At 37.7% G+C, this 16,744-nt stretch overlaps 1 protein-coding gene across 2 annotated transcripts in view; it reads right to left on the bottom strand.

Moving 5' to 3' along the window:
* Window positions 1–206: 206 nt before the first annotated feature.
* LOC128688717 (uncharacterized) overlaps window positions 207–16,744 on the bottom strand; it is a 278,982-nt gene continuing 262,444 nt past the window's right edge. For both annotated transcript variants that reach the window (XM_070087603.1, XM_070087601.1), the window contains one exon: window positions 207–370. In XM_070087603.1, the coding sequence (XP_069943704.1) occupies window positions 253–370 (118 nt within the window). In that variant the 3' untranslated portion in view covers window positions 207–252. The remainder of the gene's footprint in view (window positions 371–16,744) is intronic.

Below are 16,744 nucleotides of genomic sequence, written 5' to 3'. Positions count from 1 at the left end.
GTTTACTAGTGTACAGTACGTATTTTTCCTGTATTCACGTATACTGTATGCATACATATGTTGAACTTACGAACAAATGGACTTATGAACAGACACTCCCCTACTTACGAACTTTACTTAGATTTTTTTAAAAACCTGTTCATAAGTAGGGAAATGACTGTAAAATAAATAATGCAAGCAGGAGACCACAAACATGGCTCCACTTTTATAGCTAAAAATAAGTAATCACAGAAAAGGATTGCAGTCTCATACTTACGTAACAGCCTTTATCTTCCAGCGTTGTACAGTTCTGCGATATGGAGTCAAATAAAGGTCAATGAAAACTTCTTTTGGGGCAATGAAATCTGGTATTTTGCATTTAAATCTTGTTCTGCAAAAAATACAAAGAAGTTAAAATTCTGCTGTCTATTCAAACAATACACTAGCAAGAATTCAGATTCAGATATTTAAAAATTCCAATACATAGCGAAGTTAAAAAAAAATAATAGTAGTATATAAATAGGATATTGGGAAGATGTGAGGGATTAAAAGATGTTAGATCTGATACAAAGTAAGAATTACTGTAGTTGCTCTTTGATGATGACAGTTCTTATTTGAGAGGGATTCTGAAGACAGGTTGCGATGGTTGGTGGATGAATTTGGGAGGGTATGTAAGAGGGGTCGGCCTAGGAAAGGTTGGAGGGAGGGGGTAAAGGAGGTTTTGTGTGCAAGGGGCTTGGACTTCCAGCAGGCATGCGTGAGCGTGTTTGATAGGAGTGAATGGAGACAAATGATTTTTAATACTTGACGTGCTGTTGGAGTGTGAGCAAAGTAACATTTATGAAGGGGTTCAGGGAAACCGGCAAGCCGGACTTGAGTCCTGGAGATGGGAAGTACAGTGCCTGCACTCTGAAGGAGGGGTGTTAATGTTACAGTTTAAAAACTGTAGTGTAAAGCACCCTTCTGGCAAGACAGTGATGGAGTGAATGATGGTGAAAGTTTTTCTTTTTCGGGCCACCCTGCCTTGGTGGGAATCGGCCAGTGTGATAAAAAAAAAAAACCTAAGAGAAGGAAATTAAATGTATAAAAGAGAATGATGATGAGAATAAAAAGTCTAGACAATGACAGACTGAATATCAGACTGGAGGGAGTACTGAGGAAGTGAATGTATTCAAATAATTAGAAGTGGACATGTCAGCAGATGGGAAAAATGAGGTGAACTATGGAAGAGATGAGAGGGGAAAAAGGTGGGTGAGGTGTTGAGGCATCTGTAGAAAGAAAGAAGCTTATCTACATCAGAGTACAGTAGTACTAACACTTTTAAATGGGTGTGAGGCATGGGTTTTGATTACTGCAGCAAGAAGACTAAAGGTAATGGAGATGTCAGGTTTAACCCTTGAACTGTCCAAACGTAGATCTACGTTTTTTCAACATTTGAAAGTATGTAAAAAAATGTACATTTTTTTTTTTACATTTGAAAACGTGTAAAGAACTTGATCTACTTTTTTTTTTGTTATATTTGAAAATATGTAAAAAACCGTAGATCTACTTTTGGAGCACTACTCATATGAACATAAATCTGTTTGGACAGTTTAAGGGTTAAGAGTGATGTCTGGTGTGAATATCATGCAGAGTAACTGGAGCATAGAAATTAAAAGGATATAATGAGTAGGGGGGGGTTGCTGAGGTGGGGGTATGTAGAGAGGATAAGAGGAATAAGATAAAGAGGGCATATAAATCTGCAATGGAAGGTAGGAGCAGGATTTGTCCCAGGACAGGCTGGAGTGAGGGCTTAAAAGAAGCTTCAGTATTTAGAGGCTTGAGCATCCAGCAGGCATGCATGAGTGAATGTTATGTAGGTTACTGCATTATTGAAATAAATTATATATAAAATAAAGAGTTTATAATGTAAGGAAAATGTGCTCCATAATTATTAGTGTCACTAGGGTGTTAGTAGCAGAGGTTGTATCATGAAGCCAGGATTAAAATAAGTACCGTGGGCTATTTTGTTATAATTCTTAAGCATAGGTTTTTAGGTTTATATTTATGCTCACATGGGCCCTAGGAGGTTTTTATTGTATGCAGGGCCAGTGAGAGTTGTGGCAAGTACAGAAGTAATAGCATTTTTACCTGCAGGCTGGAAACTGGAAGGGGAGTCAGTATAGTGACCTGCTGGCATGGACATGTTAAATATTCATATGGCCTAATTTTAATTAACTAGTAAAAGTCTACCAGTGTATATTTTGTGGAATGGGTTGAAGGCAGGTTTTGTACTATGCATATTATGTATATGTATATTTTTCTACAGGGAGGTTTAATGAACCTTCTTGAAAGATAAACCTAAGGTTTAATAATGGTATTGACCACCTGTTCAGTGTTTTTGTGAAGTTACAGGTATGGGCCTAGGGTGGTTATTTTTAAATAATTTTGTATTTATCTCTTGACAATTGTTTTACCCCCTAGGTCCTCCAAAACATCATAACAGCATGTTAGAGAGAAGTGAATGGAGAAAGGGATTCAGAGAAACTGGTCAGCCAGACTGGGGTCCTGGAGGTAGGAAGGGCAGTACCTGCACTCTAATGGAAGGGTGGGATATTCCAGTTGGGCAGCGGCAGCAACGGTATCCTACCAGCTCTTCTTTCTCAAAAAAACATCGCTCATCAAAACTTGTGATGGCCTAAGTGAAAGTTCAACTACATGAACCCACGTAGACCACAACATGACCCAAGAATACTAAGAATGTAACCCAAATCTTGACAAAATTAGAAGATCTAAGGAAGACAGCCCTGCTAACCCAAACACTGCCTCCGCTGCCAGACAACCACTTAACCCAAGCTCCGAGAAAACAAGCCTTCTCCTCCATTGCTACACAGTATCTACTTCAGTGATACTATGAAAGGATATCGCAGAAGAAACAACACCAGTAATAATAGAATAACAGCAAGGACCCTAGAACTCAACTTGTCTACCCAGCAGGACGCCGGTGTATCATCAACCCCCCTCACCACCGCCACCCAGGGAACAACAACAACAACAACAAACATGGCTGACTCCCCCTCCAACTCCACTCCCTTCAAAGGATTCACCCATGATAACTCAGGTATGATTATTCCTGACAATATCAAGGACTACATCGTTGCTCTAGAAAATGAAATCAAAGATATCAAAGCAACACTCGAGCGACGAGAATCCAAGATAACCAACCTCGAGAACAAGATCCAAAACCTTGAAGAGAAGATTACATCGGGAAGTGTTGACACAGAAAATACTCTAAAAGCAGCTATAGCCAGTCACACTGAGCAAATAACAACAATAAATATGAAGGTTGAAGAAGCAATCAAGGACTGGAATCAGAACATGCACACTCGACTAAATGAATACCTTGATTTCCAAGACGACAAAACTGAACAAGATAAGTTGTCTGATGCAGTTATAATAAACAGTCCACACATTCCTAGTGACATAACACAAGCACAGTGCAAAGAAACTGCTATCAGGATAATACAGAACCACGTACAAGTCATCGTGCAAAACAATGAAATCAAAGAAACACGTTTGCTAGGAAAACCAGGAAGTAAACACAGTATAATGATCCGACTTCATTCATACGATAAAAGAAAGGACCTAATTAAATCAGCAATTACAATGAAAAATGGAGTGTACATAAATGAGTGTCTAACAAAAAAACGTCAAAACCTTCTGTTCAGGCTGAGAAAACTTAAACAGGAAAACAAAATACATCAGTGTTTCACGCGAGATGGGAAAATACTAGTAAGGAAAACATCAACAGGACAACAATATACCATCTCAAACGAACATGATTTCTCTACCTTCCTTAGAAAAGCTGACATTTCTGTAACAGATTAGATAAGTGCCCTTAATACATATATACGTGTGGTGCATATAGTGTACGTTACTATTATATTGTGCATTATTATTTTTATTATTTTTCATCACTAGCTAATGCCAACTACCTCCAATACTCTATACTTCTTTCTTACTGCTATTAATTGCTCATAATTTTAAATTACAAGTCAAATCTTACTCCAAATTAATAATATTCATTATTCTTACCTGTCCATTTAATTTTGTTTATCACTACTTGTTTTTTAGTCACTTTTCATTGTGTATGCAATTAGTGTATATTCCAATTACTTTTTTGCAAGTACCAAAACTATCTTTTGCTAGCTAGTACCAACTACCTCATTTTTTTTTTACTTTTTATTGTGCAATAAACTGCTCAATTTATTTAATATTACAAATCAGATCTTACTCCTAAACCAATATTATTTCATAGTGACCATCTGTCCATTTAACTTTGTTTACCATTACTTAATTTTAGTCCCTTATATATTTTCTCCTTTATTTTAGCTTTATATAACTACCCTAGTTTATATATTCACAATTGTTAAAATAATCAAGGTGCTATTCTCAGGTGCTAAAGTAGAATAAGTTCACAATTTTGCCATTATATTCCAAAGCTCATTTATTTGATTACCACTTTATTGTTCACCACAACTTATATTAGTCCCTTTTATATTATAATTTTATACTATAATTCTAACTTTAAAGAATTACCTTTATAGTACTACCTACTATCATATTCCCAAGCTCCATTATTTGATCATCACTTTATTTGTATTAGTCCCTTTTATATTGTCTCCTTTATTTTAGCTTAAAAAAAAAAAAAAAAAAAAAAAAAAAAAAACTACCTTAGCTCATTATTTTACATTTGTTAAATAATTCAGGTGCTATTTTTTAGCTTAAGACTATTTACTTTGTTTTATACTTAATTCTAACTATAGATTCACTACAAATCTTATGATTACAAGCATTGATCCTGATACCAACCTCTTATTTAATGACTTAAATGAATCAAACAGTTACTGTAATTACTACACTGCAGAACAATCAAAGGCACTTCTCAGTGCCAACAACAACATAACTATCTTTAACTACAATATCAGATCTTTAAGCAAGCATTACGATGACCTCATAGCATTACTAAATTCCTTACATGCCAATATGTCCATCATTACACTAACTGAAACCTGGCTAAAGCCTGATAGTACAGATGTCTATGCCATTCCTGGTTACACAGCCATACACAACTGTAGGCCAGACCAACAAGGGGGTGGCACAGCCATATACTACTCAGACCAACTAGAATGTATCACTAATACTTGCACAAGGGATGAACATGGGGAATATATAATAGCCAAATTCAAATCCAAATACCTACAAAAACCTCTCACATTGATAAACATCTACAGAGTTCCACAGTCAAACATTAGCCAATTTAGTCAAAACCTAGGAAGTATGATAACTGATGCACGCATGAACAAAGATCACTTACTACTCTCAGGTGACTTCAATATAAATCTCCTGCAAGACCAGGACCCACACGTTACTGAATTCACAAACACAATGAGTAACTGTATGTTGCTACCAACAGTAACAAAACCTACAAGAGTTACAGAGACTAGTGTTTCCCTACTTGACCACATCTGGACCAACACCATATCCCCTTTAAAATCAGGCATAATTACAGATAATACCACAGACCACTACCCTACTTTCCTCATAACAACTCTTGGTAAACTACCCCAAGACACTACTAAAGTCACCTTCAGACTTCACAATGAGGCAGCCATTAATAACTTCACAACAGCAGTAGCAAACATTGACTGGCACACTGAGCTAGAAATCTATACAGATATTGACGAATGTATTAATAATTTTCTAAAAAAGACCCAATACCTCTATAACAAGCACTGCCCTAAAAAAACTAAACAGATGACAGCTAAGAGACTGAACAGTCCCTGGCTAACACCCAGCATTCTCAAATCCATAAATACAAAACACCAATATGAAAAACAGTACAGAATGGGTCACATAACCAGAGACCAAACAAAACGTTACTCGTCAATCCTAACCAGCCTGATAAGAAGGGCAAAAAAATTGTATTATGAGAACAGATTATCCAACTTACGAGGTGATATAAAAAAGACCTGGAAAACCCTATCAGAAATTCTGGGAACAAAAAAGATATCACGAAATAGCGAAATAAAATTAGCAAAATCAGATGAACCCCAACTCCCACCAACAGAAACAGCAAACAGACTCAATGATTTCTTCTCCACTATAGGACAAAACCTTGCCAATAAAATCCCAAGCTCAGATACCCCACCAAATGACTACCTCACCGGCAACTACCCGAACACACTGTTCCTAGCTCCGACTAACCCATACGAAGTCTCCCTTATTATCAACGCACTAAAAAACAAGGCAGGAGATTTAAATACCTTACCACCCTTTATATACAAAAAAGTGTCACAAGTGCTATCACCAATCATTGCAACACTCTTTAACAAATCCATTGAATCCTCCACCTTCCCTACAGTACTCAAAATAGCAAGGGTCACCCCGATCCACAAAGGAGGAGACCAAACAGAGTTGAATAACTATAGGCCAATATCCAACTTACACCCTCTCTCAAAAATCTTCGAAAAATTAATTCATAAACGAATCTACTCCTACCTTATCTCCCAAAACATACTCAACCCCTGCCAATTTGGATTCAGGCCTAATAAAAATACTAATGATGCTATTATACACATGCTAGAACATATATACACTGCAATAGAGAAAAAAGAAGTCCCACTGGGGATCTTCATTGACTTACGTAAAGCTTTTGATACAGTTGACCATGACTTGCTCCACGTAAAATTGTCACACTATGGTATAAGAGGGCACTCCCTCAACTACCTCAAGTCATACCTCAGCAACAGAAGCCAATATGTGTACGCAAATGGGGCAAACTCTTCTGCACAACCAATTACAGTTGGTGTCCCACAGGGAAGTGTCCTTGGCCCTCTTCTCTTTCTCCTATACATAAATGACCTACCAAATGCTTCGCAATTACTCAAACCCACACTATTTGCAGATGACACTACATACGTCTTCTCCCACCCGAGCCCAGTCACGCTAGCCAATACTGTAAATACCGAATTACAGAAAATATCTACCTGGATGAGGACTAACAAACTTACACTAAACATTGACAAAACCTACTTCATTCAGTTTGGTAACAGAGCTACAGATGTCCCTCTTAACATAATGATAAACGGATCACCTATCACAAAGCTAACAGAGGGAAAATTCTTAGGAATCCACCTTGATAATAGACTCAAATTTCATACACATATACAACAAATTTCTAAGAAAATTTCCAAGACTGTAGGCATACTATCGAAGATACGGTACTATGCTCCACAGTCAGCCCTCCTGGCCCTATATCACTCTCTTATTTACCCCTATCTCACCTATGGAATTTGTGCATGGGGCTCAACAACAATTAACCATCTCAGACCACTAATTACCCAACAAAAGGCTGCAGTTAGAATGATAACAAATTCTCACTACAGGCAGCACACTCCACCAATATTCAATACACTAAACCTACTCACCATACAAAACATCCATACTTATTACTGCACCTATTACATACATAGAACACTTAACTCTGATATTAACCCTCCCCTCAAACATCTCCTTGCCAACCTCAACAGAACACATGACCATAACACAAGGCACAGATCACTCTTTGATGTTCCTCGTGTCCATCTCACACTATGCAAAAACTCAATGCACATAAAAGGCCCTAAAATCTGGAATTCATTACCTGTAAATATAAAAGAAACACTACCTGTTTATAAATTCAAGTCTCTTCTCAAAGATCACTTACTCACCCAAAACCAAATAAATACTGAATAACTGAACCTTATAAATTGTATATCTTAAATGTTTCTCACAATTATATCACATAAATGTTAAACCTAAAACCCAATCTAACTTTATTATTTTTTAAATACACTACCTAACAGAATACTCCATACGACTGAATGTACAACAATGCATGCAACCATATGACCTGTCTTTGTAATACTCACTTGTGCTTTATAGTAATCTGTTTACATTAATGTTTTATCACTGATTTCATCATTGCTTAGTTAATCTTAAGTTAATTTTAAGCCAGCCCGTAATGCTATGCATAGTATAAGTGGCTTTGGCATGCTGCTCTTATCTGTATTTTTTTGTACCTCTGTATGTGTGCTCAAATTGTTAATAAATAAATAAATAAATAAATAAATGACTACGGTAAACAATATGGTTGTCTCCCAATGAGTTTACTTGTAAGCATGTAATGTTGAAGTACATAAAGGTAATCACTCCTAGAAAATTTTCCATACCTATCTTCTTATTCTTTTTAACTGAATGAACTGATGCTTGATTAAGACCATTGACTCTTGCCATCCCCACTACATATGATCCATTCTTAAGCTTATCTAATACAAACCTCAGTTTTTTCAAAACAACAAGACTTTCATTTTTAAACTTCTTGCCACTTCCAGCATCACTAACATTCCTCTTGGGTGTCATGGTTCTTATTCAGGCATGAAATATAATAATGAAAAGATCAAAAATAAATTCATTAACACAGAGCTTAATGTATGATGGGATGAATGAGAGGTTGTGTACTTTAACCCCTTGACTGTTGCAACCCCCAATCCTGAGGTGTCTCCTGGTGTCACAAAATTTAAAAAAAAAAAAAAAAAAAAATTCTTATGAAATGATAGAGAATCTTTTCCCGATTGTAATGACACCAAAAAACCGAAATTTGATGGAAAACTGACGGAATTACGCTCTCACGAAGTTTGCAACCTTGGCGATATTTACAAATCGGCGATTTCGCCCACTTTGAGCCCTATTTTCAGTCGACCAAACTCATAGCTCTTTTTTTAGAACTCCATTTTTTCTATCGATTGAGTACAAGAAACTGCCCATTTACCAATTTCAACTACCCAATAACGTGGTCAGAAATTTGCAATTTGGCCAATTTCACGAAAATTAAAAAATATGACAATTTCAAAATAAGGTCCAGAATGAACAATGCAGACATTCCTGGCTCTAAAATAACATTTTCTTTGTTCATCAGTCATGTCTCCAGGCCCCTCTGACATTACTCTTGCTTTCTATTTTGAATTTTTATTCAAATAAGAAATAGAAAATTTACTATTATGCAGACTACTCCAATACTGTAATAATTGTATAAATAACATCAACCCATACACGACTGCATATTAGAATGGCTAGTTGGACATTTATTGGACAATGATGTCATTTGTTTACTTTCGGCAAAAATCAAACAGAGGGAATATTTTGATAGAGGGAATATTTTGAGGAATTGTTAAATGCTGATGAAGATAGGGAAGCTGTGATTTCGTGTATAGGGCAAGGAGGAATAACATCTTACAGGAGTGAGGAAGAACCAGTTGCGAGTGTAGGGGAAGTGCATGAGGCAGTTGGTAGAATGAAAGGGGGTAAAGCAGCTGGGATTGATGTGATAAACATAGAAATGTTAAAAGTAGGTGGGGATATAGCTTTGGAGTGGTTAGTGTTTTTACTTAATAAATGTATGGAAGAGGGTAAGGTATCAAGGGATTGGTAGAGAGCATGCATAGTTCCTTTGCATAAAGGAAAAGGGGACAAAAGAGAGTGTAAAAATTACAGGGGAATAAGTCTGTTGAGTACCTGTAATTGTTTTACATGATGGTAGGATTGCTGGTGTCTTTTTTTCTGTCTCATAAACATGCAAGATTTCAGGTACGTCTTGCTACTTCTTCTTACACTTAGGTCACACTACACATACATGTACAAGCATATATATACACACCCCTCTGGGTTTTCCTCTATTTTCTTTCAGGTTCTTGTTCTTGTTTATTTTCTCTTACCTCCACGGGGAAGTGGAACAGAATTCTTCCTCCGTAAGCCATGCGTGTTGTAAGAGGCGACTAAAATGCCGGGAGCAAGGGGCTAGTAACCCCTTCTCCTGTATAAATTACTAAATTTAAAAAGAGAAACTTTTGTTTTTCTTTTTGGGCCACCCTGCCTCAGTGGGATATGGCCGGTTTGTTGAAGGAAGAAGAAACATGCAAGATTTCAGGTACGTCTTGCTACTTCTTCTTACACTTAGGTCACACTACACATACATGTACAATTATATATATATATATATACAGAGGAACCTCTACTTGCGAGCATATCCACGTACGAGTTTTTCCAAATATGAGCAGTTGAAGGGGTGATTTTTTTGCTTCCATATGCGAGCAAAATTTCCATAAGCGAGCAGACATCAGACAGGTTCCTTGACACTGGTGAGGGGCTTTTGCTCTTGGTCTCATTTGTTTGTTGGACAATCTTATTAAAACTTGGGCTTCTTAACATACACCAAAAATGAAAGAAATCTAAGCATAAATAATGGAGTTCACTTCTCAGCAATTAGCCATCCCTTAGTGGTATATTTGTATGGTTTTTATGGTTGTATTCTCATTTTTTTTGGTCTCATTTGATAGAATGGAAGATATATTACAGAAATAGATATGATTTTGATTGCTTTCACAATGAAAAGTACCTTGAAATTGAGCTCAACGTAGGGGAAATGGTCCATTGCTTGGCTATGTTTAAGAGTAAACAAATTACATCACTGTCCATTCCAATATGCAGTCGTGAATGGGTTCACATTATTTATACAATTATTGCAATAAGAAATAATAGTAAATCTTTTATTTTTTGTGTGAATAAAAATTTCAAATTATTTATATAATAATTTTTTTTTTTCAACAAGTCGGCCGTCTCCCACCGAGGCAGGGTGACCCAAAAAAGAAAGAAAATCCCCAAAAAGAAAATACTTTCATCATTCAACACTTTCACCACACTCGCACATTGTCACTGTTTTTACAGAGGTGCTCAGAATACAACAGTTTAGAAGCATACACATATAAAGATACACAACATATCCCTCCAAACTGCCAATATCCCAAACCCCTCCTTTAAAGTGCAGGCATTGTACTTCCCATTTCCAGGACTCAAGTCCGACTATATGAAAATAACTGGTTTCCCTGAATCCCTTCACTTAATGTTACCCTGCTCACACTCCAACAGATCATCAGGTTCCAAGTACCATTCGTCTCCATTCACTCCTATCTAACACGCTCACGCACGCTTGCTGGAAGTCCAAGCCCCTTGCCCACAAAACCTCCTTTACCCCCTCTCTCCAACCCTTTCGAGGACGACCCCTACCCCGCCTTCCTTCCCCTATAGATTTATATGCTTTCCATGTCATTCTACTTTGATCCATTCTCTCTAAATGACCAAACCACTTCAACAACCCTCGTCTGCCCTCTGACTAATACTTTTATTAACTCCACATCTTTTCCTAATTTCCACACTCCGAATTTTCTGCATAATATTTACACCACACATTGCCCTTAAACAGGACATCTCCACTGCCTCCAACCGTCTCCTCGCTGCTGCATTTACCACCCAAGCTTCACACCCATATAAGAGTGTTGGTACTACTATACTTTCATACATTCACTTCTTTGCCTCCATAGATAACGTTTTTTGACTCCACATATACCTCAACGCACCACTCACCTTTTTTCCCTCATCAATTCTATGATTAACCTCATCCTTCATAAATCCATCCGCCGACACGTCAACTCCCAAGTATCTGAAAACATTCACTTCTTCCATACTCCTCCTCCCCAATTTGATATCCAATTTTTCTTCATCTAAATCATTTGACACCCTCATCACCTTACTCTTTTCTATGTTCACTTTCAACTTTCTACCTTTACACACATTCCCAAACTCACCCACTAACCTTCGCAATTTTTCTTTAGAATCTCCCATAAGCACAGTATCATCAGCAAAAAGTAACTGTGTTAATTCCCATTTTGAATTTGATTCCCCAAAATTTAATCCCACCCCTCTCCCGAACACCCTAGCATTTACTTCCTTTACAACCCCATCTATAAATATATTAAACAACCATGGTGACATTACACATCCCTGTCTAAGACCTACTTTTACTGGGAAGTAGTCTCCCTCTCTTCTACACACCCTAACCTGAGCCTCACTATCCTCATAAAAACTCTTTACAGCATTTAATAACTTACCACCTATTCCATATACTTGCAACATCTGCCACATTGCTCCACTATCCACCCTATCATATGCCTTTTCTAAATCCATAAATGCAATAAAAACTTCCCTACCTTTATCTAAATACTGTTCACATATATGCTTCAATGTAAACACTTGATCTACATATCCCCTACCCACTCTGAAACCTCCTTGCTCATCCGCAATCCTACATTCTGTCTTACCTCTAATTCTTTCAATTATAACCCTACCATACACTTTTCCTGGTATACTCAGTAAACTTATTCCTCTATAATTTTTACAGTCTCTTTTGTCCCCTTTCCCTTTATATAAAGGGAATATACATGCTCTCCGCCAATCCCTAGGTACCTTCCCCTCTTTCATACATTAAACAAAAGTACCGACCACTCCAACACTATATCCCCCCCTGCTTTTAACATTTCTGTCATGATCCCATCAGTTCCAGCTGCTTTACCCCCTTTCATTTTACGTAATGCCTCACGTACCTCCCCCACACTTACATTCTGCTCTTCTTCACTCCTAAAAGATGGTATACCTCCCTGACCAGTGCATGAAATTACTGCCTCTGTTTCTTCCTTAACATTTAAAAGTTCCTCAAAATATTCTCGCCATCTACCTAATACCTCCATCTCCCCATCTACTAACTCCCCTACTCTGTTTTTAACTAACAAATCCATACTTTCCCTAGGCTTTCTTAACTTGTTTAACTCACTCCAAAATTTTTTCTTATTTTCATTAAAATTTCTTGACAGTGCCTCTCCCACTCTATCATCTGCTCTCCTTTTGCACTCTCTCACCACTCTCTTTACCTTTCTTTTACTCTCCATATACTCTGCTCTTCTTTTAACACTTCTGCTTTGTAAAAACCTCTCATAAGCTACCTTTTTCTCTTTTATCACACCCTTTACTTCATCATTCCACCAATCACTCCTCTTTCCTCCTGCCCCCACCCTCCTATAACCACAAACTTCTGCCCCACATTCTAATACTGCATTTTTAAAACTATTCCAACCCTCTTCAACCCCCCCATTACTCATCTTTGCACTATCCCACCTTTCTGCCAATAGTCGCTTATATCTCACCCGAACTTCCTCCTCCCTTAGTTTATACACTTTCACCTCCCTCTTACTTGTTGTTGCCATTTTCCTCTTGTCCCATCTACCTCTTACTCTAACTGTAGCTACAACTAAATAATGATCCGATATATCAGTTGCCCCTCTATAAAAGTGTACATCCTGAAGCCTACCCATCAACCTTTTATCCACCAATACATAATCTAATAAACTACTTTCATTACGTGCTACATCATACCTTGTATATTTATTTATCCTCTTTTTCATAAAATATGTATTACTTATTACCAAATCTCTTTCTACACATAGCTCAATTAAAGGCTCCCCATTTACATTTACCCCTGGAACCCCAAATTTACCTACTACTCCCTCCATAACATATGTATAATAATAATAATACGTATAATAATAATAATATTTTTTTTTTTTTTTTTTTTTTTTTTCAACAAGTCGGCCGTCTCCCACCGAGGCAGGGTGACCCAAAAAAAGAAAGAAAATCCCCAAAAAGAAAATACTTTCATCATCATTCAACACTTTCACCACACTCGCACATTATCACTGTTTTTGCAGAGGTGCTCAGAATACAACAGTCTAGAAGCATACACATATAAAGATACACAACATATCCCTCCAAACTGCCAATATCCCAAACCCCTCCTTTAAAGTGCAGGCATTGTACTTCCCATTTCCAGGACTCAAGTCCGACTATATGAAAATAACCGGTTTCCCTGAATCCCTTCACTAAATATTACCCTGCTCACACTCCAACACATCGTCAGGTCCCAAGTACCATTCGTCTCCATTCACTCCTATCTAACACGCTCACGCACGCTTGCTGGAAGTCCAAGCCCCATACCCACAAAACCTCCTTTACCCCCTCTCTCCAACCCTTTCGAGGACGACCCCTACCCCGCCTTCCTTCCCCTATAGATTTATATGCTTTCCATGTCATTCTACTTTGATCCATTCTCTCTAAATGACCAAACCACCTCAACAACCCCTCTTCTGCCCTCTGACTAATACTTTTATTAACTCCACACCTTCTCCTAATTTCCACACTCCGAATTTTCTGCATAATATTTACACCACACATTGCCCTTAAACAGGACATCTCCACTGCCTCCAACTGTCTCCTCGCTGCTGCATTTACCACCCAAGCTTCACACCCATATAAGAGTGTTGGTACTACTATACTTTCATACATTCCCTTCTTTGCCTCCATAGATAACGTTTTTTGACTCCACATATACCTCAACGCACCACTCACCTTTTTTCCCTCATCAATTCTATGATTAACCTCATCCTTCATAAATCCATCCGCCGACACGTCAACTCCCAAGTATCTGAAAACATTCACTTCTTCCATACTCCTCCTCCCCAATTTGATATCCAATTTTTCTTTATCTAAATCATTTGACACCCTCATCACCTTACTCTTTTCTATGTTCACTTTCAACTTTCTACCTTTACACACATTCCCAAACTCATCCACTAACCTTTGCAATTTTTCTTTAGAATCTCCCATAAGCACAGTATCATCAGCAAAAAGTAACTGTGTCAATTCCCATTTTGAATTTGATTCCCCATAATTTAATCCCACCCCTCTCCCAAACACCCTAGCATTTACTTCCTTAACAACCCCATCTATAAATATATTAAACAATCATGGTGACATTACACATCCCTGTCTAAGACCTACTTTTACCGGGAAATAGTCTCCCTCTCTTCTACACACCCTAACCTGAGCCTCACTATCTTCATAAAAACTCTTTACAGCATTTAATAACTTACCACCTATTCCATATACTTGCAACATCTGCCACATTGCTCCACTATCCACCCTATCATATGCCTTTTCTAAATCCATAAATGCAATAAAAACTTTCCTACCTTTATCTAAATACTGTTCACATATATGCTTCAATGTAAACACTTGATCTACACATCCCCTACCCACTCTGAAACCTCCTTGCTCATCCACAATCCTACATTCTGTCTTACCTCTAATTCTTTCAATTATAACCCTACCGTACACTTTTCCTGGTATACTCAGTAAGCTTATTCCTCTATAATTTTTACAGTCTCTTTTGTCCCCTTTCCCTTTATATAAAGGGACTATACATGCTCTCCGCCAATCCCTAGGTACCTTCCCCTCTTTCATACATTTATTGAACAAAAGTACCAACCACTCCAACACTATATCCCCCCCTGCTTTTAACATTTCTGTCATGATCCCATCAGTACCAGCTGCTTTACCCCCTTTCATTTTACGTAATGCCTCACGTACCTCCCCCACACTTACCTTCTGCTCTTCTTCACTCCTAAAAGATGGTATACCTCCCTGACCAGTGCATGAAATTACTGCCTCTGTTTCTTCCTTAACATTTAAAAGTTCCTCAAAATATTCTCGCCATCTACCTAATACCTCCATCTCCCCATCTACTAACTCCCCTACTCTGTTTTTAACTGACAAATCCATATTTTCCCTTGGCTTTCTTAACTTGTTTAACTCACTCCAAAATTTTTTCTTATTTTCATTAAAATTTCTTGACAGTTCCTCTCCCACTCTATCATCTGCTCTCCTTTTGCACTCTCTCACCACTCTCTTTACCTTTCTTTTACTCTCCATATATTCTGCTCTTCTTATAACACTTCTGCTTTGTAAAAACCTCTCATAAGCTACCTTTTTCTCTTTTATCACACCCTTTACTTCATCATTCCACCAATCACTCCTCTTTCCTCCTGCACCCACCCTCCTATAACCACAAACTTCTGCCCCACATTCTAATACTGCATTTTTAAAACTATTCCAACCCTCTTCAACCCCCCCATTACTCATCTTTGCACTATCCAACCTTTCTGCCAATAGTCGCTTATATCTCACCCGAACTTCCTCCTCCCTTAGTTTATACACTTTCACCTCCCTCTTACTTGTTGTTGCCACCTTCCTCTTTTCCCATCTACCTCTTACTCTAACTGTAGCTACAACTAAATAATGATCCGATATATCAGTTGCCCCTCTATAAACATGTACATCCTGGAGCCTACCCATCAACCTTTTATCCACCAATACATAATCTAATAAACTACTTTCATTACGTGCTACATCATACCTTGTATATTTATTTATCCTCTTTTTCATAAAATATGTATTACTTATTACCAAATTTCTTTCTACACATAGCTCAATATTTACCCCTGGCACCCCAAATTTACCTACTACTCCCTCCATAACATTTTTACCCACTTTAGCATTGAAATCCCCAACCACCATTACTCTCACACTTGATTCAAAACTCCCCACGCATTCACTCAACATTTCCCAAAATCTCTCTCTCTCCTCTACACTTCTCTCTTCTCCAGGTGCATACACGCTTATTATAACCCACTTTTCACATCCAATCTTTATTTTACTCCACATAATCCTTGAATTAATACATTTATAGTCCCTCTTTTCCTGCCATAGCTTATCCTTCAACATTATTGCTACTCCTTCTTTAGCTCTAACTCTATTTGAAACCCCTGACCTAATCCCATTTATTCCTCTCCACTGAAACTCTCCCACCCCCTTCAGCTTTGTCTCACTTAAAGCCAGGACATCCAGCTTCTTCTCATTCATAACATCCACAATCATCTCTTTCTTATCATCTGCACAACATCCA

This window comes from Cherax quadricarinatus, chromosome 2 (genome assembly GCF_038502225.1).
Source record: "Cherax quadricarinatus isolate ZL_2023a chromosome 2, ASM3850222v1, whole genome shotgun sequence".
Lineage (NCBI taxonomy): Eukaryota > Metazoa > Arthropoda > Malacostraca > Decapoda > Parastacidae > Cherax > Cherax quadricarinatus.
The sequence above is the reverse complement of the archived record's forward strand: the minus strand, read 5'-3'. Positions and strand labels throughout refer to the sequence as shown.